The 26092-nt window shown below is 38.6% G+C and overlaps 1 protein-coding gene across 4 annotated transcripts in view; it reads right to left on the bottom strand.

The window, feature by feature from the left end:
* TRIM37 (tripartite motif containing 37) overlaps positions 1-26035 on the bottom strand; it is a 135721-nt gene extending 109686 nt beyond the window's left edge. Inside the window, exons 1-8 of one of the 4 annotated variants that reach the window (XM_082705899.1) lie at positions 25359-26035; positions 23328-23429; positions 13484-13524; positions 10291-10407; positions 5651-5738; positions 3294-3416; positions 1378-1501; positions 527-594 (exon numbers count right to left, since the gene is read on the bottom strand). In XM_082705899.1, coding sequence (XP_082562025.1) covers positions 527-594; positions 1378-1501; positions 3294-3416; positions 5651-5738; positions 10291-10407; positions 13484-13524; positions 23328-23429; positions 25359-25379 — 684 coding nt within the window. In that variant the 5' untranslated portion in view covers positions 25380-26035. The remainder of the gene's footprint in view (positions 1-526; positions 595-1377; positions 1502-3293; positions 3417-5650; positions 5739-10290; positions 10408-13483; positions 13525-23327; positions 23430-25358) is intronic. The other 3 variants (XM_082705898.1, XM_082705897.1, XM_082705900.1) reach the window with 3 other exon arrangements.
* Between the last annotated feature and the right edge of the window lie 57 nt (positions 26036-26092).

Here is a 26092-nt window from a genome sequence, read left to right as displayed (position 1 = left end):
TTTTTTTTTTTTTTTAAGATTACATTTATTTGTCAGGGAGAGAGAGAGCACAAGCAGAGAGAGAAGCAGGGTCCCCGCTGAACAGGGAGCCTGACACAGGGCTCAATTCCAGGACCCTGAGATTATGACCGGAGCGGAAGGCAGACGCTTACCAACTGCGACACCCAGGGATCCCCTCACCTACCCCATTCTATGAGGGCAGACATTTTTGCCATTTTGTTTACTGCTATGTTCTGAACACCTAAAAAAATGCCAGTTATATATTTGGTACTTAATAAAAATTTCCTTAACATTAATGTTAAATAATTGCATTCCTACAAAACACATTAAATCTTATTAATTTTTATCCTGTTCCCAAAGATGACCGAGAAAACTTGAACAGAATCAGCCAACTCCTATTTCATAAAAATTCCCAACATAGCACATAGATCTCCTAATCATCTGGTCTTCCATAACCCTGTCCAAAAATGAATTTTTTTAAAGCCTGTGAACAGACTTTATTTCATTACATTTATTATTTCATCACCTGGTGCTCTACCTCCTGAAGTAAGGATTCCAAGAGCTCTGTTTCCTGTGTTAGAGATGTCTTCTGACCTATTTTAAAAACAAAACACCAATACTCAGGCTCATTACTGGTTAAGAATGAAATTAACTTTCATTGAATATAGTCATTAATAAGGAATCAATTTCAAGTAAATAAAGCTTCACTACAGCTACCCTACAAAATTTTCCCAGAGCTTCAGAAGGTTCAATCTAACACTGTAGTAGCTTTTTCAGAATCAATCCTAACTACAATTTTAGACAAATTACAATTCAGGTCTACGAAATTCATCTAGGAATACATAATGACAATATATTCTGTAAGGAAATTAATGTTTTTATTTTTTCCAAAGGAATCTAAATATCTAGAAAAGTACATTTTTTACTCAATCAACTCTACTGAAGTAATTCTTTCCCAGAATTTAATGGCTTAAAAAGAAAAAAAAAATGCCCAGACAGAAATAGTCTCAAGAAGCTGGAAACACACAGGAATAAGGAATTATTATTACAGAATAACTAGAGAAGGAAAAAACTGCTTTACATGGTGGGGGGGTGGAGATGATGATAAGGCAGGCACATTGCCACATCAGGCCATTTTCTTTGTAAATCACTAGTCTAAAGAGCTAGAAGCATACATACACATGAGTTTAGTGGAAATTGATATCAACTACATATAATGTTATTTGATACAGAGGAACATTTAATAGGTGGAACTTTTACTTCTGAAAGCAATCTTTTCCTAGCCTATTAACAACTCACCAACCTTCACTCTTTCAAGAATGAATCTCAAGGAGGCTCAAAGCACCACATATTCTAACAACATAGGAAAACACTCACCCATTAGTGTTATGAGTTTATTCTTCAGCTGTGTGTCTAACCGTGCAATCATCATTTCCACTGCATTCCTAATTTCCCGAACACGCTCATCTTTTGCATTTCGAACAGCTTCCACATTTCTTTCCTAGATGATAAACAGGTACAAAAACAAAAACAAAAACCAAAAAAAATGAAGAATTTTTAAAACAAAAGCAAACAGACATTACTGCAATCACTGCAATTATTCTTAAAGTCAGTTGATTTCCTCTTTAAAAGGTGAAACCCAATAATACTTTTTAATTACTTATGTGTCATAGGAAACTCACTGCTTTAAAAAAATTGTGCAGTGAGGGGCACCTGGGTGGCTCAGTGGGTTAAAACCTCTGCCTTCAGCTCAAGTCGTGATCCCAGGGTCCTGGTATCAAGCCCCACATCAGGCTCTCTGCTCAGCGGGGAACCTGCCTCCCCTCAACCCTCTCTGCCTACTTGTGATCTCTGTCTGTCAAATAAATAAATAAATATTTTTTAAAAAATTGTGCACTGAAATGAATCAGGAACAAAACTTTTAAATGTAAACAAACATAATAAAGTAAATGCTCTTTTAACAGTGAAAGATATTAAAAAATATTGGTTAGGTGCTATATACAAAACACATACTCAAAGCCCCAATCATATCTCTGATAAAAAAACCATTGTTCAGGGCACCTGGGTGGCTCAGTGGGTTAAGCCGCTGCCTTCGGCTCAAGTCATGATCCCAGGGTCCTAAGATCGAGTCCCACATCGGTCTCTCTGCTCAGTAGGGAGCCTGCTTCCCCTCCCCCCACCCCCCCCCGCCTGCCTCTCTGCCTGCTTGTGATCTCTCTGCCAAATAAATTAAATCTTAAAAAAAAAAATAATAATTGTTCAAAAATAGAAGTATACACTGATGCCAGGTTCACATCAGGCAAAACCCTGAAACAAATGAAAAATTTCAAAAGCCGTATCTACTCTAGTTTACGTAGTTTTAAATTTTTTCAGAAGAAAGATTGCAAAGTACATTGCAGATTTCATAAAAGCATACCACCAGAAGTAGAAAACAATCTTTCCTATACTTATTGTTATTATAAATACAATGAGAATTTCAATGGTAAAACACCCTCCCTGACCAAATTATGTTGTCAAAAAAAAGTAATAGAAAAAAAGGTAGAGAAGTCCGAAGAGAAGTCATTCAACTTGTTTACATTCTAAAATTACTTTGTAGGTAGCATACATGCAACTCATATTACTTTTTATATAAGAAAGGCTATAGAACCTTGATTCCTGAAAGGGTAAAATGAAGACATCTTAAGTTAGGGATGGTCCTCAAACCTCATTAGTTTTAACTACCATTCTGGCACCTTTAAACAAAATAAATTCCAAAAGTATATTCAGTACTTAAATGTCTAAAACTTATTACATTTCCCCATATAAATAATATTACAAATGGTAAATACCTCACCAAAGCTGTTGGACCCATAAAGTATTTGAAGAGTAGGGTTAAATATTACTCTTTCAATTCCAAAGAGTTCTAATTCAAAACATCAGAAATAGCTCATTCACTGGTAGCAAAAACACCCCCAAAAGCTGAGGGTCCAAAGAATGAATGATTTAATTACTTTGCAAAAGTCAATACTGACTGTTTAGGAGTCAATTACTGACTCTGTATCAAACAAACTTATTTAACACATTCATTTTCTATTTCTGCTTAAGAAAAGGCAATTCTCTGGCTCCAAATGTGGAACAGGCCAGGAGTTTGGATACAAATTCCTCAGCTAGTTTGAAGTTGGTATAAAGGACTATAAATGTATCTTACAGATTTTCAAATCTTGATTTCAACATAATTGATTCATATTATAAAAAATATATATTACATAGGCTAGACTATAAAATGGAAAATGATCTTTCAGTAGCAGTCTTACCACTTCTTGAACTAGGCTGATCAGTTCCATGAGACGCCGACGAAGTTTAGCTACCTCTTCATTCACTTTAGTAACATGCTGCTCATAAATTTCTGCCAAAGGTTTAAAGGTATGTCCACCATGCTATTTAAATTAAAAAAAATAAGTTTTAGAACATTTTCTTTTACCTCAATCAATTCTACTTCTTTATCAACACTCCATGGGTATTAATAAAGTGGTAAATATTTTCACAAGAAATTTTTTTGGCTGTCTTTACTGTTAAAATCAAGGAGAATTTACTTAAAATCACTTGGCCCATGTAGGAAATCCTCAAAGACTGCAGATAAAAAAAAACTTTAGCAATAAACATTTACACTTAATCTAGAAATCTATATTCATCAGAAAGAACCAAAATCTTTAACCATGGCTCAAACCATATGACACAACTTTATTTGCCACTCTCTTCTTGGTCAGCACTAGCTTTTTTCATATCCTTAGAGTTCTTTTCACTATTTGCAAAATTAACTCCTTCTTGGATGACGGGGTGGCTCAGTCAGTTAAACATCCCACTCTTGATTTCAGCTCAAGTCATGATCTTGAGGTCATGAAATCAAGCCCCGCATAGGGCTCTGTGCTCAGCATGGAGTCTGCTTAGAATTCTCTCTCCCGGGACGTCTGGGTGGCTCAGTTGATTAAGCAGCTGCCTTCGGCTCAGGTCATGATCCCAGTGTCCTGGGATCGAGTCCCGCATCAGGCTCCTTGCTTGGCAGGGAACCTGCTTCTCCCTCTCTGCCTCTGCCTGCCACTCTGTCTGCCTGTGCTCGCTCTCTCTCCCTCTGATGAATAAATAAAATCTTTAAAAAAAAAAAAAAAAGAATTCTCTCTCCCTCTCCCACTTATGCTGTTTCTCTCTCTCTAAAATGAACAAATAAATCTGAAGAAAGGAAGAAAGGGAGGGAAAAAGGGAGAAAGAGAAAGGGAGGGAGAAAGGGAAGGAGGAAGGAAGGAAGGAAGGAAGAGAAAGAAACAAACTGCCTATTAACAGTTAAGTTCTTCCCAGAATGGTCTTGTCCAACCAAAGCATCTAACCATGGTCTTGAAGATAAAAAAAGATGTAGATTTTTGCCTGTCCACTTAAATATGAAAAAGAATGTTTCCATTGCTTCTTACTACTTATGTTAATATTATTAATATTAACATATTATATATAGTATATAAACATTATATTAATATTAACATAGTTAAATATGTTAATATTTAAGTACTAAATTGTAAGAATTCAATTTTTTTCTACGTATCACATTAGTTTTCAAATCTTAACAGAACACTCTCTGAATTGAACTCTACTCAACCAAGATGCCTGCCATTCTCTTCCTAAACTATGCTAAAGCCCAAAGAATGATTTTTTTTTTTTTAAAGGTAGTCTCCATACCCAGCATGGAACCCAGCTCAGGGGCTGAGCTGAGATGGATGCTTAACCGACTGAGTTACCCAGACACCCCAAGAATGATCAATTCTTATTGCTAACAGATGTCTAGTTGTCTAGCAACTTCTGCTCCCACTATAACTAACTCTCCCCACCAAGAACCTATTATGTTTATTTTCAAGCCTATTTACATTAATTGTACCTATTACACAAGTATACAGTTTAATTAAGTATTAGTTAAACAAAAGATACAACTGTGAAATAAAAAGCTGTTTCCAGGAAAACTAACTTGAATATTTTAGACCTGATAAAAGGTATAATGCCTTAAAGAACTACTTTTGAATTAGAATAGAAAGAAAAAAAAAAAAAAAACCCATAAGGATCCAAATGTTTGCATTCGTATTATTTCACAATATTGAAAGTTGTTGTTCCATTTTAAAGAAAACCAAAACTGGTATGGCCAGGACATATCAACTGGCCTTTGATCAAAGATAAGACTTTGGGGCGCCTGGGTGGCTCAGTGGGTTGAGCCGCTGCCTTCGGCTCAGGTCATGATCCCGGGGTCCTGGGATCGAGCCCCGCATCGGGCTCTCTACTCAGCTGGGAGCCTGCTTCCTCCTCTCTCTCTGCCTGCCTCTTTGCTTACTTGTGATCTTTCTCTGTCAAATAAATAAATAAAATCTTTAAAAAAAAAAAAAGATAAGACTTTGATCCTACAACAAAAGATTTGCAAGTGAATATACATTTTATATGTTTTCAATTAAAATATTTATGTAAGTGGTCACAGATTCCACAGCAACATCTCCTACAAAGGAAGGCTGTGGTATGATACCTCTGCTATAAATCAGATGCATTTAAATTTCATTCTATAAGCACAGTAAAATATTACTTTCTATCTAAATCAAACAAGTATTTCTAGCTAAAAGTAATATGCTAAATTTTTTCTGCTTACCATTCCTCCCCAAAGTGCACATTGATGGCAGATACACTTCTTACAAGTCCAGCAAAATACACTAAGTTTTTCATGGTGATTTTCACATCTATATATTATGAAAAGAAAATATAGTTTAAATAAATTAAATTATAATGTAATTACTTCAACAAATTCCTAAGTTTGGGAAACACGTCAATTTTTTTTTTTAATTAACAAATACTGTGTTATTTGCCCAGAGGTACAAGTCTGTGAAACATCAGACTTAAACATTTCACAGCACTCACCATAGTACATACCCTCCTCAATGTCCATAAACCAGCCACCCTATCCCTACCCACCCACACCCCCCAGTAAACCTCAGTTTGTTTTGTGAGATTAAGAGTCTCTTATGGTTTGTCTTCCTCCCGACCCCATCTTGTTTCATTTTTTCCTTCCCTACCACCAACAACCCCTGCCCTGCCTCTCAAATTACTCCTATCAGAGAGATCATATGATAATTATTTTTCTGATTGAGGTCAATTTTTTTTAAATATTTTATTTATTTGACAGACAGAGATCATAAGTAGGCAGAGAGGCAGGCAGAAAGAGAAGCAGGCTCCCTGCCGAGCAGAGAGCCCGATTCGGGACTCGATCCCAGGCACCCCCGGACCATGACCCAAACCAAAAGCAGAGGCCCCAACCCACTGAGCCACCCAGGCGCCCCGAGGTCAGTCAATTTTAAATGATTATATCTCAGGAAACATATATAAAATGCATTCCAGGGGTGCCTGGGTGGCTCAGTGGGTTAAGCCGCTGCCTTCAGCTCGGGTCATGATCTCAGGGTCCTGGGATCGAGTCCCGAATCGGGCTCTCTGCTCAGCGGGGAGCCTGCTTCCCTCTCTCTCTCTCTGCCTGCCTCTCCATCTACTTGTGATTTCTCTCTGTCAAATAAATAAAAAAAAAAATTAAAAAAATTTTTTAAAAAATTAAAAAAAAAAAAAAATAAAATGCATTCCATTCTTCTAGAAATTAAGCTAAAAAAAGCACATGTATGTACAAAAATTTTAGTATTGTTTCATTAATTTATAAAGACTTTACAATTGTGAAAAATGCAGATTAGTTAAATAATGCATAAATAAATCATTTTCTTGCATCACTATAGATGTTCTATCATACTACATTTTGAGCAAATCACATTATGAGTCTATACCTACATGAATATGTATACATATACAAAATTTGCTCCGCATACGGCCAATGCTAACAATAATCAAGACACATGGAACTGTATAATGCGATACTATATCTGCATAAAAAATGAACAACTCAATTTTAAATGAGTTTCCCCTTAAGATGGATATCCACAAGTAAAACATGAATTTGCATCTGGTTATGAAAAGAACTGTATCCTCCCCAAATTCCTATATTGAAGCCCTAATATAAATGTATTTAGAGAGCAGGGCTTTAAGAAGATAATGAAGGTTAAACAAGATCCTAAGGGTGGTATCCGAACCCAACAAAACTGGGCTGTCCAAGAAGAGAAAGGTAACAGAAGTGTGCACAAATAGAGAAAAGGCCCTGTGAGGACACAGTGAGTAAGAGACTTAAACCAAGTCAGAGAGAAAGGCCTCACCAGAAACCAAACTTCCAGTCCCAAAACCATGAGAAAATAAATTTGTTATTAAGCCACCCAGCCTATGGTATTGTTATGGTAGCCCTAGCAGACAAAACACTTTAGCTTTTATCATATGCAAAATTTAACTCAAAACAGGTCATAAGACCTAATCAAAGATAAGACTTTGATCCTACAACAAAAGATTTGCAAATGAATATACATTTTATATGTTTTCATATAATGTAATTCTTAGAAGAAAACACAGGAGAAAAGCTATATGATACTGGATTTCAAAATTATTTCTTAAATGTGACACTAAAAGCACATGCAACAGAGCCCAAAATAAACTGAACTATATCAAAATTTAAAACTTCTGGGGTGCCTGGATGGTGCACTCAGTTAAGCATCCAACTCTTGGTTTCAGCTCAGTTTGTGATCTCATGGTGGTGAGATCAAGCATTGTGTTGGGCTCCGAGCTCAGTGAGTCTGCAGGAGAGTCTCTGCTTGAGAATTCTCTCTCCCTCTCCCTCTCTCACTTTTGCACACCCTCTAAAATACATAAATAAATCTTTAAAAAATTAGAACTTCTATACATCAAAGGACACAATAAACAAAGTTAAAGGGCAATCAATGGAGTAAAAGACCACATTTGCAAATCACATATCTGATAAGGAGTTAATATCCAAAATATAAAAAAGAACTCTTACAACTCAACAACAGAAAAACAACAATAACAACAACAAAAAACCCAAAAGCACAATTAAAATATGGGCAAAGGACTTAACAGACCTACTTCTTCAAAAATGTACAAATAACCAATAAGCATTATGAAAAATGTTCAACATTCAAATCATCAGATGAATGCAAATCAAAACCACAAGGTATTTCCTCATACCCATTAGGATGGCTACCATCAAAAAAATAAACAAGTGTTGGCAAGAATGTGAAGAAACTGGAATCCTATACACCATTGGTGGGAATGTAACATGGTGCAGCAGCCATAGAAAACAGTATGGAAATTCTTCAAAATATTTAAAACAGAATTCTATATAATCAAGCAATATCACTGCTGGGTATATATCTAAAAAAGGGGTGTGTGGCTGGCTCAACCAGTAGGGTGTGCAACTCCTGATCTTGAGCTCCATATTGTGGGGTAAAGATTACTTAAAAATCTTAAAAAAAAGGAAAGAAAGGAAAGGAAGGGAAAAAGAAAAGAAAAGAAAAGAAAAAGAAAAAATTGAAGGTAAGGTCTAGAAAAGATGAACACCCTTGATCATAGCAGCACAGTTCACAACAGCCCAAAAGTAGAAGCAATCCAAATGTCCATCAACAGATGGATAAAACAAAATGTGATAAATATACATGATGGATTATTAATCGGCCTTAGAAAGGAAGGAAATTCTGATATAAATATTATGTAAAGTCAAGGAAGACAGTAGCAAAAACACAAAACTCTATGATTTTATTTACATGAGTAATCCAGAATAGTCAAACTCACAGAAACAGAAGGTGAAATGGTGGATGCCACCATTGGGTTGGTAGGAGAAATGGGGAGTTATTGTTTAATGGGTAAAGAACTTCAGGTTTGCAAGACGAATAAGTTCTGGAGATTAGTACACAATGTGAATATGTTTAACACCTACTGAACTGTAAACTTAAAAATGGTTAAGTAAATTTTATACAATGTATATTTTAATACACTTTAAAAAATTTGGGACTCATAGGTAGCTCAGCTGGTTAAGCATCTGCCTTCAGCTCAGATCATGATCCTAGGATCCTGGGATCAAGCCCCATACTGGAATCCTTGCTCAGTAGGGGGCCTGCTTCTCCCTTTCCCTCTGCCTGCTGATCCCCCTACTTGTGCTCTCTGTCAAATAAATAAACTCTGTTGCCTATAAAAAACACACACTGGGGCGCACCTGGATGGTTCAGTTAGTTAAGCGTCTGCCTTTGGCTCAGGTCATGGTTTCAGGGTCCTGGGACTGAGCCCAACATTGGGCTCCCTGCTCAGTGGGGAGTCTGCTTCTCTCTCTCCCTCTCCCTCTGTGCTCTCTCTCAAATAAATAAAACCTTAAAAAAGATGGGGGGGGGGGAGGCACACTGCTGCATTTCTGAAAAAGCTTCTCACTAGAGGCACCTAGGTGGCTCAGTAGGTTGAGCGTACAAATCTTGATTTCAGCTCAGGTTGTGATCTCACGGTTATGAGACTGAGCACTGTGTCAGGCTCCATGCTCAGTGTGGAATCTGCTTCTCTCCTTCTCCCATTCCCTCTGTCCCTTCCTCTGTGTGTTCTAATAGAATAAATAAATTTTTAAAAAAGAAAAAAAAAAGCTTCACTAATGAAGTACACAGAGCTCAAATACCTTAACAGGTCTACATTTTATATTTCTCATTTGTAAGTAATCTGAATACCAAAAGGAAATAAAAGTATTTAAAAAACAGCATATTAGATACTATCTGGAAGCTCATTTACCCTGATTTCCACACTACCAAATTTAGAACACAGCTTTTACAATATAGGAAATTTATCATAACAATTCTTTATCGGTGGCCCATATACACCTACAGCAAACCAAGGCAAGAGGGGCCAGCAGGCCTCTAGCAGTTGCACTCCTCTTATTAGAGGCTCTCATAAAAGAAGCCAATCAAGAGTTAGAAGGGTCTTTCAAAACAGTGATACCCACACCATGCCAGAAGAAAAATACTTAAGTGTTTACCTATAAAACAAAAGAGAGACTTTCAATAGTGTCATTAAAATAACATATGGTAGGGGTGCATGAATGGCTCAGTCAGTTGAGAGAGAAACTTTCAATAGTTTCATTAAGATAACACATAGTAGGGATGCCTGGGTGGCTCAGTCAGTTGAATGTCTGCCTTTGGCTCAGATCATGATCCCAGGGTCTTGGGATAGAGCCCAGAGGCTGGCCCCTGCCCAGCAGGGAGCTTCTCCCTCTCCTACTCCTCCTGCTAGCACTCTGTCAAATAAATAAATAAAAACTTAAAAAATAAAAAAAACATATGGCAACATCTATGAAATACTTGAACAAAGAAATTGGGGGCATACTTGTCCTTTTCATTTTCTTCATGTTTGGTAAGGCTGCAGAGTTGAAGAGTATCAAGCTGCTGTGTTACTTCTTCTGCCCAACGACAGTTTACTAGTTCTCGCAGCTGGAGTGGAGCACTGGAAAAAAAAATATATACATATACTCTGATTCAAGACTTTGAGACGATTTTTTAATATAAGCACATTCCACAGGTAATAATGTGAGACGATGAGTGTTAGTTAAATCAACAGAGGGAAACTTTTAGCAATGTATACATAATATCAAATCATCATGTTGTACACTTTAAGTACCTTAACAATTTTATTTGCCAACTACACCTCAAAATATTAAAAACACAATTACCATATAATCCGGCAATACCATTTCTGGGTATATATACAAAAAAATTGAAGGCAGTTCTAGAAAAGATGAACACCCATGATCATAGCAGCACGATTCACAATAAGCCCCAAAGTAGAAGCAATCCAAATGTCCATCGACAGATGAACGGATAAACTAAATGTGATACTGGGGTGCCTGGGTGGCTCAGTGAGTTAAAGCCTCTGCTTTCAGCTCAGGTCATGGTCTCAGGGTCCTGGGATTGAGCCCCGCATTGGGCTCTCTGCTCGGCAGGGAGCCTGCTTCCTCCTCTCTCTCTGCCTGCCTCTCTGCCTACTTGTGATCTCGGTCTACCAAATAAATAAATAATATCTTAAAAAAAAAAAATGAGGGACACCTCGGTGACTCAGTGGGTTAATAAGCTTCTGCCTTCGGTCTCGGTCTACCAAATAAATAAATAATATCTTAAAAAAAAAAATGAGGGACACCTCGGTGACTCAGTGGGTTAATAAGCTTCTGCCTTCGGCACAGGTCATGATCTCAGGGTCCTGTAATCGAGCCCTGCATCAGGTTCTCTACTCAGCAGGGAGCCTGCTTCCACCACCCCCTCTGCCTGCCTCTGTCTACTTGTGATCTCTGTCAAATAAATAGATAAAATCTTTAATAAATAAATAAATCATTCTTTAAAAAAAAAAATGTGATACATGTACACGATGGAATATTCATCAGCCTTAAGAAGGAATGAAACTCTGACCTATGCTACAGTATGCATAAACCTTAGGACATCATACAGAGTGAAGAAAGATAGTCATAAAAAAAGAAATTATCTAACAAACATTCCTCAAAACAGAGCTAACTATCATTCATACCATATTATATATACCATATTACATATAGTAGTATATTCATACCATATACTACTAAACAACAATACTACTAAACTACTAAAACAACAGACTCAATGAAAAGTATGGTTTGCAACTCATTTTTACCTTAATACGTCAATTACAAAAAAAGATTCAGATTACAGGCTGAATTCTTAATTCCTCAGTCTAAAATTATACTGTCCAAAATGATTGCCACAAGTCACACGTGACTATTCAAAATTCAGATTAAGGCCGTGGGTGGCTTAACTGGGTGGCTCAGTCGTCGTTTAGCATCTGCCTGGTCCTGGTATAAAGTCCCATATCAGTCAGGCTTCCTGCTCAGCGGGGAGCCTGCTTCTCCCTCTCCAGCTACCCTGTGCTTGCGTTCCCTCTCTCGCTATCTCTGTCATAAATAAATTTTTTTAAAAATCTTTATAAAAAATTAAGAAATTCAAATTAATTCAAATTAAATAAGAATAAAATTTCACTGCAATCACACCAGACAAATTTCAAGTCTCAACTGCCAATGTATCTAGTGGACAGCAATGCTATAGAACATTTCCATCATTACAGAAAGTTCTATTTGATAGTGCTGGTTTTCTTAAGAGTTAATATGAACGGGCGCTTGGGTGGCTCAGTAGTTTAAGGCCTCTGCCTTCAGCTCAGGTCATGATCCCAGGGTCCTGGGATTGAGCCCCGCATCAGGCTCTCTGCTCTGCAGGGAGCCTGCTTCCCACCCCCACCCCCCCCCCCCCCCCGCCGGCCCCTCTGCCTACTTGTGATCTTTCTCTGTCAAATAAATAAATAAAATCTTTAAAAAACTAAAAAAAATTTTTTTAAAGAATATGAAAAAAGTAAACAATAAATGAAAATGTGCAATCAAATGAGGTGAAGAGGTGGTGTAAGCAAAAAAGAAATATAAGTAGCTAAATGTTTTGAAAAATGCTCAGTTTCAACAATTTAAAAAGGGTATTAAAAATGAGATCCCTTTTTTCATTTAATGGAATGACCAAAAAAAGACTAATAATCAGTATTGGCAAGAATGTGAGAAAAAGGCAATTTTGTATCTATTATTAGGAAGGAATTTCTTTTCATGTAATCTGGCATCATTATATAATGTATATAATTTCTTTTCATGTAATCTGGCATTATTATATAAAAAAACAAAAAATGGAAACCACCCAAATGTCTCTGAATATAAGTATAAGAAAATCAACATAAAGTCATAGAGTGATTACTCACACTCCTTTAAAAATGATACATATATACTTATCATCAGGGAAAGTCCCACCATACTTTATATGAAAAAAAAAAAAAAAAATCCAGAGTAGTATTATATCATTTGTGTTTCAAGAAAAAATTTATATGTATATATATCAGTATACTCCTAGAAAAATGTCTAAAAGAATAGATATGAAATCTAACCATTTCTTTTGAAAATGTTATTTAATGAAAAGATCAGGCAGGGAGTATCAGAAATAGAAGACTTATTACTGTATTTATCTTATTAGCAAAAACTTGCAATTTAGGGGCAGCTGGGTAGCTCAATCAGTTAAGCATCCAGCTCTTGATTTCAGCTCAGGTCACAACCTCAGTCAGGGTCATGAGTTTGAGCTCTGTTCAGCTCACACTAGGCATGGAGCTTGCTTGAGATTCTGTCTCTTTCTACCCCAACCCCCGCCCATGCAGGTTCATGCTCTCAAATAAATCATTTTTTAAAAAATTTCTCACCCCCACTAAGGAAACAGAAAACTTCAATTTTAATTACAAAAAGTTGTTACACGAAGCTTCTCTAAAAGAAGGTAAATAATGTAATCCATCCTACATAATTTTGAGTCAAATAACTTAGTTTGCATTTCTTTATCTAGACAGAGTGCTTATTTTCTTTCGCTGTATTCACGAGGAGTAATGTAGCAAGATGCAAAAAAACTCTGAATATTATGGCATACTCTAATCCCATCACCTTACTTTTTTCCAAATTCACAAATAATCATAGAAAATCACTTACCGGCAATGAGGGCATTGAGCTCTCTGTTCTGTCAGCCAGCGCTAAGGAGGTAAAAAATTAGATTTTGATTATAGAAACATCATTACTTTAATTTGTACATACTACTTATATACCAAATTTAATGAGTTTAACTCTCTAGTGCCTGTATTAATTATAAAGGTTCTTATAGAAATAGCAATCTACTATCTCCTCATTACCATCATGATGGGGACAAATTTTCAAAGGGACAGAACTCATTCCAAAATAGTTAAGAAGCTATTTTTTCATAGGAAAGAAAGTGATCCTAAGACTATCTGGATCTCACAATGAAGATGTTGATAATCTTCACAAAACAATGACAGAGTAACCATCACTCTAAAAATAAACCAGTGATGATTTACTTCTAACTAACCTCTCATAAAATCCCTCAGAAAGTCTAAGGTGCTATTAAATTCCTTTCTGAAAAGTAAACTAATTTTGAAGAATATATAATATGGATATATAAATCAGATCTAAAAAATGAATAAGAAATACAAAACTTTATGTTTTAAAAGAGTTCTATAGTTCAGTAATGTAATATCTGCATAATTTGGTTTCTTCACAATTATAAAAAGCTTTTATAAGAAAGCAATATCTCTACTAAGCTTCAAATTTTATTAATGTAATTGTTTTAATTATTACTGGATAGGAAAGAGTTTTATATCATATACAAAGGAGATACTAAGATTTTCTGAATGCCTTTCCAAAAACAATAGCTTTTTGGTTAAATATTAAATATTTTAATTGACTAGTAAAGGTTTCAAGGTAAATAACTAACCATAATCTCATACCTATGTACTCCCCATGGCTGTTACTTCTATTTATCCCTTTCTACTTCTATAAAAGAACATAAGCTTTTAAAGTCAAATAATTAACTCAGAAATGAAACTTCCAAGGAAACCTTAAAGAATTATAAAAAATAAAACATAATAAAGAGAAGGATACTTCACAGCAAATATAAAGCTGGAAGAAAAAGAAAATGACACAAGAGGATTTCTCTGTTCTTAATAACCTTGATCATTTCTTCAGTCCCTCAGCAAACCTAAGATTTGGGTCAGGTTTTGTCCTCTCAAAAAATGCTCTGCTAAATCCATAGCACTCTTTTAGGGCAGGTTTCAGCCCACATCATCTACTTCACTCTAGGGGATCCAACAAGGTTAAGCTTCCTCTCTCTGCCCAGGATATTCTTCAACACCACTCTTCAACTATATTATTCCTACTCATCCTTTAGATTTGTTTATACATCACGTCCTCCAGAAAGCTTGCCCTGACTCTCTACAGATTACCACAACAACCTGTACTTCTCCCTTCACTGTGCTTATAACACTTTGTTACCTTATTTGTTGGGTCTCCTCTGCCCTGCTACACCATAAGCTCTATAAAAGTTGGGAATGGGGTACCTGGGTGGCTCAGGCAGTTAAGCATACAACTCTTGATTTCAGCTCAGATCACAGGGTTGTGAGAGGGAGCCCTATGTCAGACTCTGTGCTCAGCATGGTGTCTGCTTCAGATTCTCCCCCCTCGCTCTCCTTCTGTCTCTTCCCTTACACTGCTTATACGTGAGCGCTCTCTCAAATAAATAAAATCTTAAAAAAAAAAAAAAAAAAGCTGGGAGTGATAGGAAATAACCAGTCCATATTTTTATTTTTCATTTGGGGAATAGGGGTGTTTTAGTAACCAGAATCATGCTGTATGTATTGTTCTTCAATGTGTCATTCTGAGGTGAAAGTGTGTGTTTACTTGCATTGAGCAGGTAGCCAGCAGTGCACGCTGACTCGGGCAGAAGGGCAGCTGCTGGACTATGGATTTGGGACTCACAGGCTGATGCCACTGTGTGTGATAGGAATATGGCTGGTTTCGCTCCTGGTCATGAATTCCTTTAACTTTTTTCTGGGAAACCCTACTTCTCCTCCTATTCTGAATGAAAGCCTTATTGGATACAGTATTTTTGGTTGCAGATTTTTTTCCTTTTAGCATTATGAATATATCATGCCACTCTCTTCTGGCTTGCAAAGTTTCTGCTAAAAAAAATCCACTGATAGCCTTATGGAGTTTCCCTTCTATGTAATTGCTTTCCTTTCTCTTGCTGCTTTTAAAGTCCTCTCTTTTTCACTACTTTTGGCCATCTTATCTACTTTGTGTTTTGGTGCAGACCTCTTTGGGTTGGTTTTGTTGGGGGCCCTCTATGCCTCCTAGATCTGGATTGCTCTTTCCTTCCCCAGATTCAGGAAATTTTCAGCCACTAATTCTTCAAATTTTTTGCCCCCTTTTCTCTCTCTTCTCTATGCAATCCCTATCACACAACTGTTACATGTGACAGTGTCACTGAGTTTCCTGGGTCTGTTCTCATTTTGGATATTGTTTTTCCCCCTCTCATTGCTCAGCTTGATTACTTTCCATTACTCCGTCCTCCAGGTTGCTAATCCATTCTTTTACTTCCTCTTGTTTGCTATTTATTCCAGGTGGTCTATTTTTAATTTTATTTAGTGAGTTCATTATCTCTAATTGGTTCTTTTCTAGGTTTCTTATCTCTTTGTAGAGGGTCTCCTGGAGATCCTCCACTCCCTTCTCAATTCTAGTGAGTACCTTTATGAGCAATACTTTTAAATTCACTATCAGATATATTACTTACCTCCATTCAGTTTAGGTCTCTTGCAATGATTTTGTTCTGTTCTTTCATCTGGGACATATTCCTCTGTCTCTTCATTTTGTCTATTACTGTGTGTTTCTAGGTGTTAAAAAAGTCAGCTATGTTTCCTGCACTTAAAAGTAGTAGCTTTATGAAGAGGTCCTGTAGTGCGCCACAGGGCAATGCCTTTTCACGAGAAATGGTGCTTCCAGGGTGACTCCTATATGTGTTGCTACAGGGGTGTCCTACTGTTGTGGCCAAGCTGTGTTTGCCTTCAGTCCAGTCTGCAGTGGCTCTCTGCCTATTGTGGGCAAGTCTGGTACCTATGGTGTTAGCGGGCCAGTCTGGGACTGCCTTGGGCTTGAGTTGAGTCAGACCAGGTGTTTGTCAGAGATGAAGTAGCATCAACCTGCAGGGCACTTTCCCTGTATTGTTCTCTGACAAGCTTGTATTGATGGGTGGGGCCTACAGTCAGACCAGCTGCCTCCCAGCCCAGTGCTAGGGTCACAATCAGACTGATCGTGTGGTTTTCCTTCCCTCTCCCTGGAGCAGGACTCACTTTGGAGTGGTGCTGGCCCTTGTTTGGACTGCCTGCACACAGCCAGGCCTGTGGCCTGCTTTGATGAGATCCTGCCAAGAGCTAATTGGAGGGGATGGACCCTCTTTGTTGTGGCCTCTTGTCTATATCCGGCTGCGGGGAGTCTGTTCTGCCAGTCTTCAGGTCACTTTCTGGATTATTTATGCTGATGTGGGTATTCTCTAGGCAGCCAGCCATAAGAGGTGAGCCCAGGATCCTCCTACTCTGCCATCTTCCCAACAACCTCTGCCCATATTTTTAAATATGTCTCTCCATTCCAGTCAAATCAGGCTTGCTGCTGCACTACACACCACTCTAGGCATACTTCTGTATTTCCTAATATGCCCCTTTCCTCCATGTGCTATCCCACGGAAATGTCCACTAATTATGTCCATAAAACTTTCCTACCTATCCCAGGTTAGTGATCTTTCCCATCTCTGAATACTTGTGGCACTTTTACCTTATACTCCACAATCTAACTTAATCATAAAATAAATATGGTTATTTTAATACTTAGGGAAAACCAGCATTTCTCCCAAACCAAAATGAAAGGTAAGAACCAGTGATATAATATTATGTACAATGATTATTAAAGAAAATAAATATTATACTATAGCAATGTCCCATATTCACTTTAAGAATTTCTCTCCATTAAAATGGAAGAATCACAAGCTTTAGACAATATTCAGACCGGAGTCTGACTTCTAGCTCTGGCACTTAACGGCTACATGATACCAGACGTATGACTGAGCTCAAGTTTACTCATATGAAACAAGAGAAATCAACATACCTACTCTGCAAAATTGTGCTAGGGAAATTCTCAACAATAGCTTAGCAAACTGAATTCAACAGTATATTAAAAAGACTAGATAGCATGACCAAGTTGGATTTACTCCTGGAATGCAAGGACACTTCAACATATAAAAATCATTCAAGATAATACAGCACATTAATAAAGTGAAGGAATAAACAGACACAATCAACTCAATTGATATAGAAAAGGCCTCTGACAAAATCTGATATCCTTTCATGATAAAAACACTCAAGAAAAATAGAAGAGAATTTCCTCAACTTGATAAAGACCATACTTTAAAAAAATCCAGGGGCAGGGGAAGGGGAAGTGTGTAGGTGGCTCAGTCATTAAGTGTCTGGCTTCAGCTCAGGTCACGATCCTAGGGTCCTGGGATCGAGCCCCATGTCAGGCTCCCTGCTCACAGGGAAGCCTGCTTCTCCCTCTGCCACTCCACCTGCTTGGGTTCCCTCTCTTGCTGTTTCTCTGTCAAATAAATAAATAAAATATTTTAAAAATCCAGAGTGAATATCATACTCAATAGTGAAACAATAAAAACTTTTTCCTTAAAATCAGGAAAAAGACAAGGATGTCCATTTTCACCACAATACTGAAAATTTCACAGAGCGCAACTAAGCAAGAAATAAAAAGCATCCCTACTGGAAAAGTCAAATTATTTGTTGGCAATGACCTAATTTTGTCAGCAGAAAACCTTAAAGAGTCCACAAAAAAACTGTTAAAGCTAATAAGCAAATTCACCAAAACTGCAGAACACAAAAATCAACAACATTAAACATTAAATATTTTTTTAAAAAACTTACATTTCTATATGCTAGGAATGAAGAATTCATACCTAGGTATAAATTTAACCAAGGATTTGAAGATTTATACAAGGAATACTACAAACACCACTGAAAGAAATGAAAGAAGTCCTAAATAAATGGAAAGACATCCCATGTTCATGCACTAGAAGATTTAATATTGTTAAAATGACAATGCCACCCAAAGCAATCTACAGAATCAACATAATTCCTATCAAAATCCCAATGATACTTTTTACAGAAGTAGAAAAACCCATTCTAAAATTGAAATGGAATTTTAAAGGACCCTCAAAGAACCAAAACTATCTTGAAAGTGATCTTATGCACCTAAAACTTTTTTTTAAAGATTTTATTTGACAGAGAGAGACAAATCACAAGTAGGCAGAGAGGCATGTAGAAGGAGAGGGGGAAGCAGTCTCCCTGCTGAGCAGAGAGCCCAATGTGGGGCTCAATCCCAAAACCTAAGCCAAAGGCAGAAGCTTAACCCACTGAGCCACCCAGGCACCCCAGCCTAAAACTTTTTTATGTCAATTTATTTCAATTTTTAAAAAAATTATAGAACTCAATTTCCTGATTTGAAAATTTACTACAAAACTACAGTATGTTACTGGGGTGCTTGATTGGCTCAGTGAGTCAGGCATCTGACTCGATTTCAGACTGGGTCATGACTTTAGGGTCATGAGATTGAACCCCAAGACAGGCTCCATGCTCAGCAGGGAGTTTGTTTGAGATTTGTCTCTCCCTGTCCCTCTGACCCGCACCTTGCAAGCATGCATGCTGTCAAATAAATCTTTTTTTTTTTAAGGTTTTATTTATTTATTTGACAGAGATCACATGTAAGCAAAGAGGCAGGTGGGGGGGAAGCAGGCTCCCCGCTGAGCAGAGCCCAACACGGGGCTCCATCCCAGAACCCTGGGATCACGACCTGAGCCGAAGGCAGAGGCTTAACCCACTGAGCCACCTAGGTGCCCCAAATAAAATAAATCTTTAAAAAAATGTTCATATCAGTTTTCTGTATAAATGATGCCAAAAACTAGAAGCATCCCCTTTGTCCATCAACAGGTGAACAGATAAACAATATATGGCATATGCATACAATGGGCTGCTACTGCTCAGCAATAAAAAGGAATACTATTGATCCACACAAGATAGATTTCTAATTTTGATGAGTGAAAAAATCCAGACACCTGAGAAAACATACTGTAAGATTCAATTTATATAAAAGTCCAAAAAATGGGACATCTGGGTGGCTCAGTCTGTTAAATGTCTGTCTTTGGCTCGGGTCATGATACCAGAGTCCTGGGATCGAGCTCCATGTTGATCCCTGCTCAGGGGGGAGTCTGCTTCTCCCTCTCCCTCGGCCCCTCCACTCCACTCATGCGCACATTTGTTCTCACTCTTTCAAATAAAATCTTAAAAAACCAAAACAAAAAAACTTGTATATCTACAATCTACTCAACCTCACCCTGTCCTTCCCCAAATTTCTTCTATCTCAGAATAGAAAACCATTAATTCATCCAAATGTTGTATAAAATTTTCCTCATGTCCCATCTTTAAGCAAACCTATTGGCTCTACTTTCAAAATATATCCAGAATTGCCCTATTTTTCACCACCTCCACTGTTAGCATTCTAGTCTAAATCACCATTCACCCTTCACTAATAGAACACATCCCAACTAGTCTCCTCACTTCCTCTCCCACTTGCCTGCAGTCCACTTTCTACACCCAGCCAAAGTGACAGTTTTTGAAAATTATTTTGTATCATTCAAAAGCTTTCAAGGGTCACCATCATAGTTAAAATAAAATCCAAGGTCTTTATCAAGGCCCTAAGTTACATCTCAAAACTCATCTCCTTTCCATCTCCCTCTTCCCACTCTGCTCCAGCCAACTGGTTTCTTTGCTATTTCTCTTAGGGCCTTTGCCTCTTCTGACTTCTCTGCCTGGGACTTTCTTCCCCTAGATATTCACATCATTCCCACATTCCATTCTGGTCTCTGCTCAAATGTCATCTCCTCAGAGACCTTCCCAGACCACTCTATCTAAAATAACTAACAACCTGCCCGTATCCTCCTCAAAGTCCCCACTCTATACCTTACTCAGTTTCATTTTTCTTCACAGCACTTACTGGTATCTAACATATGTCTATTTACCTTTCTGTCTATAAACAAACTATTAAATAAGTCAACTCCCTGGGATGTCAATGCTTAACTCCAAGTAGGCATATAATTAATATGTGCTGAGTGAACAAACACATCTATGGTACATTCAGGAACTGAGACAGCTTTAGAAAGAAAGTTTAGAACCAGATTATCCAGGTGGTCTGAATATAAAGGTAATATTCTAAGAGATTCAGACAATGAATTTGAGGCTTGAGAAGGAAAAAAACAATGACATTACTGGAAAACGTCAATAGGGCAACAGGATATAAAATAAACCAGAGATATAGAAGACATATCAATTAAAAGGTAATCATAATTATCTAAGCACAAGATAATAAATGTCTGTATTTCTCTACTAGGATGGTAATAATAGAAATGGATAGGTACCAGGGCACCTGGGTGGCTTAGTCAGTTAAGCATCTGACTTCAGCTCAGGTCATGATCCCAGGATGCTGAAATGGAACCTGTGTCAGGCTCCCTGCTCAGCCAAGAGTCTGCTTCTACCTCTGCCCCTCACCCTGCTCATGCTCCTATTCACTCACTCGCTCTCAAATAAAACCTTAAAAAAAAAATGGATAGGTAGGACAGATATAAGTGACAACAGGAGATAATAACTGACAAAACTTAAATATCATTGGTGTAAAGGGTTTCAAGTTTGAGAGACTGGCAGAACAGAACAAAAAGTCAAAAAGAATCAATTTGAAAAAACAGAATTTGATCTGGAACAACAGTCAAGATCCTGGAAGGTATATGTCAAAGGAATAGATTTAAAAGCCATACACACAAAGATCATAGTTTAACCTGCAAGAGTAAATCAAATTTCCCAAAGTAAATGAAATTTTCTCAAACACTTCTAAGTATAGAATGCCAGCAGCAATATTAAAGAATTTATGGCTTTAAGGACTAGATGGAATTAACGATGAAGAAATGAAGAATCAGGGACGCCTGGGTGGCTCAGTTGGTTGGACGACTGCCTTCGGCTCAGGTCATGATCCCGGAGTCCCGGGATCGAGTCCCACATCAGGGCTCCCAGCTCCATGGGGAGTCTGCTTCGCTCTCTGACCTTCTTTCTCCTCGCTCATGTTCTCTCTCACTGTCTCTCTCTCTCAAAAAAATAAATAAAATCTTTAAAAAAAAAAAAAAAAAGAAATGAAGAATCAATAAGGTTTAGGTAATATTCACAGGTCATCCGTATACTGGACCTTCACCAAAACAGCCAAGCTCAGACACAGACTCTACCACTTAATTAACTACACTGATAGAGGCCAATTACCTAATTTCCCTAGTTTCAGCTTCACTGTTTATGAAACAAATGACAGGTTAGTTGCTATTTTAACAATAAAATTTTAACTCCTTACAAGTGGACAGTACTTTACAGTTTCTAAATTACCTTTTATTTCATTTAATGCCACCACTATCCTGTGAAATAAATCTTGTTACCTCATTCTATGAGGAAATAGGCTAATAAAAACTGAGTTTCTCAGTTTACGAGTGGGAGAACTAGGATGATATGTAAACCTAGGTCTTTTGCACAGTGTAGTGGCAAAGAAGACAGGATCTAAAGCCAGACTTCCTGGATTCAAATCCAGCTCTATTATTTGCTAGCCGTGTGACTAGAAGCAAATAATTTATGTGATCCAGATAGTACTCTTGACAAAGGGATATCTATCTTCCTTAGGTAGGAATAAAGAACCACAGAGAAATTTTGAGGTGAAAAGCATGTTAGGTGGTTTTGATTTTCTCAGTAAAGGACATGATCTGCTAAGAGTATGGGGGCAGAAAAGGTTTCAACTGTGATCTGTATATGTGCTACTGAATCCCCCCCCCAACTCACACCAAAAGAAATTCTTCTGTTTCACATCTTAGACTTCCTCACAATTTTGTTTGAGGAGCTCACCTACATTTAAGTTTTAAAGCCAATGGATTAATCTCTAAAGTCTCTTATAACTGTAAGATTACAGGATTTTAATCTTAGCCCCTGAACCCATTACTAGCTTTTTCTCCACCTTACTCTAACAGTATAAACTCTCCCTCTTGAGTCTCACAGCAGTTTGTTAGTGCCTCTTTTGACACTATACATTCTTCAAATATCAAGAGTCCATTCTCTCACTGAGATTTAAGCTCCTCACCATTATCTTAGAAGGGCAAGCACTTCACCATTATCTTAGAATTCCTCAACCCCAAACACAGTACAGGCAACCACTTCAAAGTACTTGTTATTTAATAATGTAAATATACTAAAATTGCAGTGGGTTTGGGGGGCACCTGCGTGGCTCAGCCGGTTAAGCATCCGCCTTCAGCTCAGGTCGTGATCCCAGGGTCCTGGGATCCAGCCCCATACAGCTCCCTGCTCAGTGGGGAGTCTGTTTCTCCTTCTCTCTCTTCCTCTCTCCCTACCTGTATGCTCTCTCTCAAATGAAGTCTTTAAAAAAATTAGAGTGGGTTTTGATTTCTAGACATTTCATAGCAGTAATCATCTGATCATTAACCTCCACAGTACCAAGTAACATACACTGATGGTCTCCCTATTAAGGAACATTCATTTAAGACATGCTTTAAGAGCAGGCGTGCCTGGGTAGGCTCCGTCATCAGGCATCTGCCTTTGGCGCAGGTCATGATCCCAGCGTCCTGGGATTGAGCCCCCATAGAGCCCCTCTATGCTTATGTTCCCTCTCGCTATCTCTGTTATAAATAAATAAAAACCTAAAAAAAAAAAAAAAAAAAAAAAAAAAAAAAAAGATATTTTTGAAAAGGGCACAAAATGTAAAATTAAAAAGATAAAACAAAATGGTTAATTTTTACAACATGTCCTATATACACCAAGAGCATGTAAAAAGAAATACAACTTACCCTGATACAGCTGAAACAACAAAGCTTAGAGCAATGAGGACATAGGCGTGCATCCCGCAACTTCTCCATACAAATGAAGCATCGGAAAACCTCAGCAATGCTCTGAAAATAAAAGATGTAAGGTCCACCAGAGTTAGATACTGAAGCAAAAGTAAAAGCATGCTTAAAGTTATCCATTCAACATTTATATTTATTTGAGCTGACATCATCTGTTTCAAAAAATTCCACATCAGTACTTGGGTTAGTCAAAATCCAGTGTGCCTCAGAAAATCTCCTGGAAAAAGCGCTCTAAGCTTCACAATGGTTCTATTCTAAGGAAAGGGCATGAAATGCAAACACAGTCTTATGCACCAATATTTCCAATAAGGCATAAATTATAATGGCAAGAATGTGGCTGTAGCCCAAATTTTAAAATATTAAATTATGACAGTTAAAAAAATTATGACACTTAACATAGATTTTAATAATCTCTAGAAATACTTCTTGAATTATTTGATACAGAAAAAATGCTTATGATATAAAACAGTAAAAAAAATAAAGGCAGGGGGCACCTGGGTGGCTCAGTCTGTTAAGCCTCCACCTCAGGCCCAGGTCATGATCCCAGAGTCCTGGGATCTCGCCCTCCACTGGGCTCCCTGCTCAGTTCGGAGCCTGCTTCTCTCTCTCTCTCTGCCGCGCCCCCTTGCTTGTGTGCTCGCTCTTTCTCTTTCAAATTTAAAAAAAAAAAAAAAAAAGGAAAGAAAGAAAAGACAAAAGAAAAAAACTTGGACTATGAGTGAAAAATATGAACTTTTTATTTGTCCTGCAATTTCCCTAAGGGGGGTGAGCTGCCTTTAAAATTAAAAAAAAAAAAAAAAAAAAAATTTTTTTTTTTTTTAGAAAAGATACATATTCTAATGGCAGTATACTTTGACCAGGAGAGAAACTAATTCAGAATACAGAAATCTGGCTTTCTGCCCTGATGCTCCAACCAATTAGCATCTTATTTGAGCCTGAGATTCTGCCCCTATTGAGAATGTTAGTGGTAGCCCCATGAAGGCTTTGCAAAAATAAATAGAAGAAAGTGTTATTTGCAAGCCCCAGGTGAAACCATTTAGGAAGTAACTGACAAAATAACAATAATAGAATGAAATGTAGGTTATTGTACATTTCAATTTTATTTTTACCACAATCACATTTATTTTTACTCCATCCCAAGAGAATGAAACTCTCCTAAACCAAGAAAACGGTACAAAACCTTTATAATACTTTCGCATGAGGAATTAAAGAGAAAATTATTCACGAGTCTAATCATGACTCTGCAGAACAAGAAAGAACCTGTGAGATGCAGACGCTGGCGGGGGATGGACAATAAGACCACTGGGTGTACTACTTTCAAGTGAAGTGCCCAGTAATACAGTTGCCGCTTACTAAGAAGCGAAGATTCAGTATTAAGATGGTTCAAAATTTGACAATTATTTTAAAAATTACGTCCAGTAAGCAATCTTCTTTTATGTTCCTGGCCTTTACGTAAATATCCCAACCATTTGAAATCACAACTCAAAAGCGTGAGATCTAAAATAGGCTGTTTTGGAAAACCACAAAAAGGATAATAACTGTATATCTTCATTCAATTTAGGAAAGGCAGAAGTCTGCAAAATGTACCGGTGAGAGGGAATGAATGATTCCATTTGGAGGGAGTTTTGGATCCCCGCAAGAACTGGTAGCAAGTGCACGGCATTTCTAATGAATTTGCACTTTTGCTCTGCCCAGGCTGCAGTTTGCAAAAACCCTCTGGGAATGAGCACCGGAGCGAAGACATCCAGAAACGCCAGGATAAGCACCACTTCGGAAAAAGGTCAGGATACAAGGCACCTGGAGGGCTGCAGACCTAACACCACGTCCTTCGCACTGGGCCAGCCTTCACCACAGCAGCAGCGTCAGGGTGGGGGTGCCCTACTAGAGAGAGGACTGGGGCAGGGCGCCCCAAATAAAGAACGATCTGCGGGTGGCGGGGGAAAACTAACCACCACCCTTCTCAACCTGCCTCACCTCCACGCTCTGTTCATCCATTGCCTCCGGCTCTCGGCGGGGCCCTCGACGACCCGCGGAGTCCGTGGTCTGACCTATCGGGCGCCGGCCCGAGGTCGCCCCGTCAAATAGCCAACGAGAACAGCCCGGCGTCCACGTCAGGGGGCTCCGACGACCGTCCCACCTGCGCGCCCCATCGCGTAGGGTTCAGAGCCAGCTACCCCCACTTCGCCATATTTATCCGCGCACCCTCCCTAGGGCGCAGTGGGAGAGGCGAGCGGTGGCCCCAGCTCCTTCCTCACCGCTAAGCCGCCCGCCAGCAACCGCGAGGCAGCCTCGCACCACGTGACGCGGGCGCGCGCGTAAGGAACTGCGGCTAGAGCCCCGCGGCGCTGGTCTCCAGCGAAGAAGGTGCTGCAGGGAATTCGCAAACACCAACCGTAACCACGGCAGCTGAAGGCGCGACGGCGAAGGAAGGCGCGCTGCGCATGCGCGCAGGACGCTGCGTTAGGGGCGCGGAGTGAAGAGAGGCGGGCGACAAGTTCCCGCGGTGCGGGGGCGCACACGAGATTTGGCTGCTAGCCGCCGCGGGGATGCGTGCCTTTGGCCTCAGTTAGTCGCAGGCGGCAGAGAGCTTGCTGCTTATATGCGCGTCGCCCCTCCATGCCCCACTTCCCGAGAAGGGCGGCGCTCCACCGGTCTCAAATTTAGCGCGCCAAAGACTGGAACCACCTGGAGTGGTGGTGGGACGGACT

The sequence above is a fragment of the Mustela nivalis genome, assembly GCF_964662115.1.
Source record: "Mustela nivalis genome assembly, chromosome: 17".
Lineage (NCBI taxonomy): Eukaryota > Metazoa > Chordata > Mammalia > Carnivora > Mustelidae > Mustela > Mustela nivalis.
Note: the sequence above shows the minus strand (reverse complement) of the source record. Positions and strands in the feature narration are given on the sequence as shown.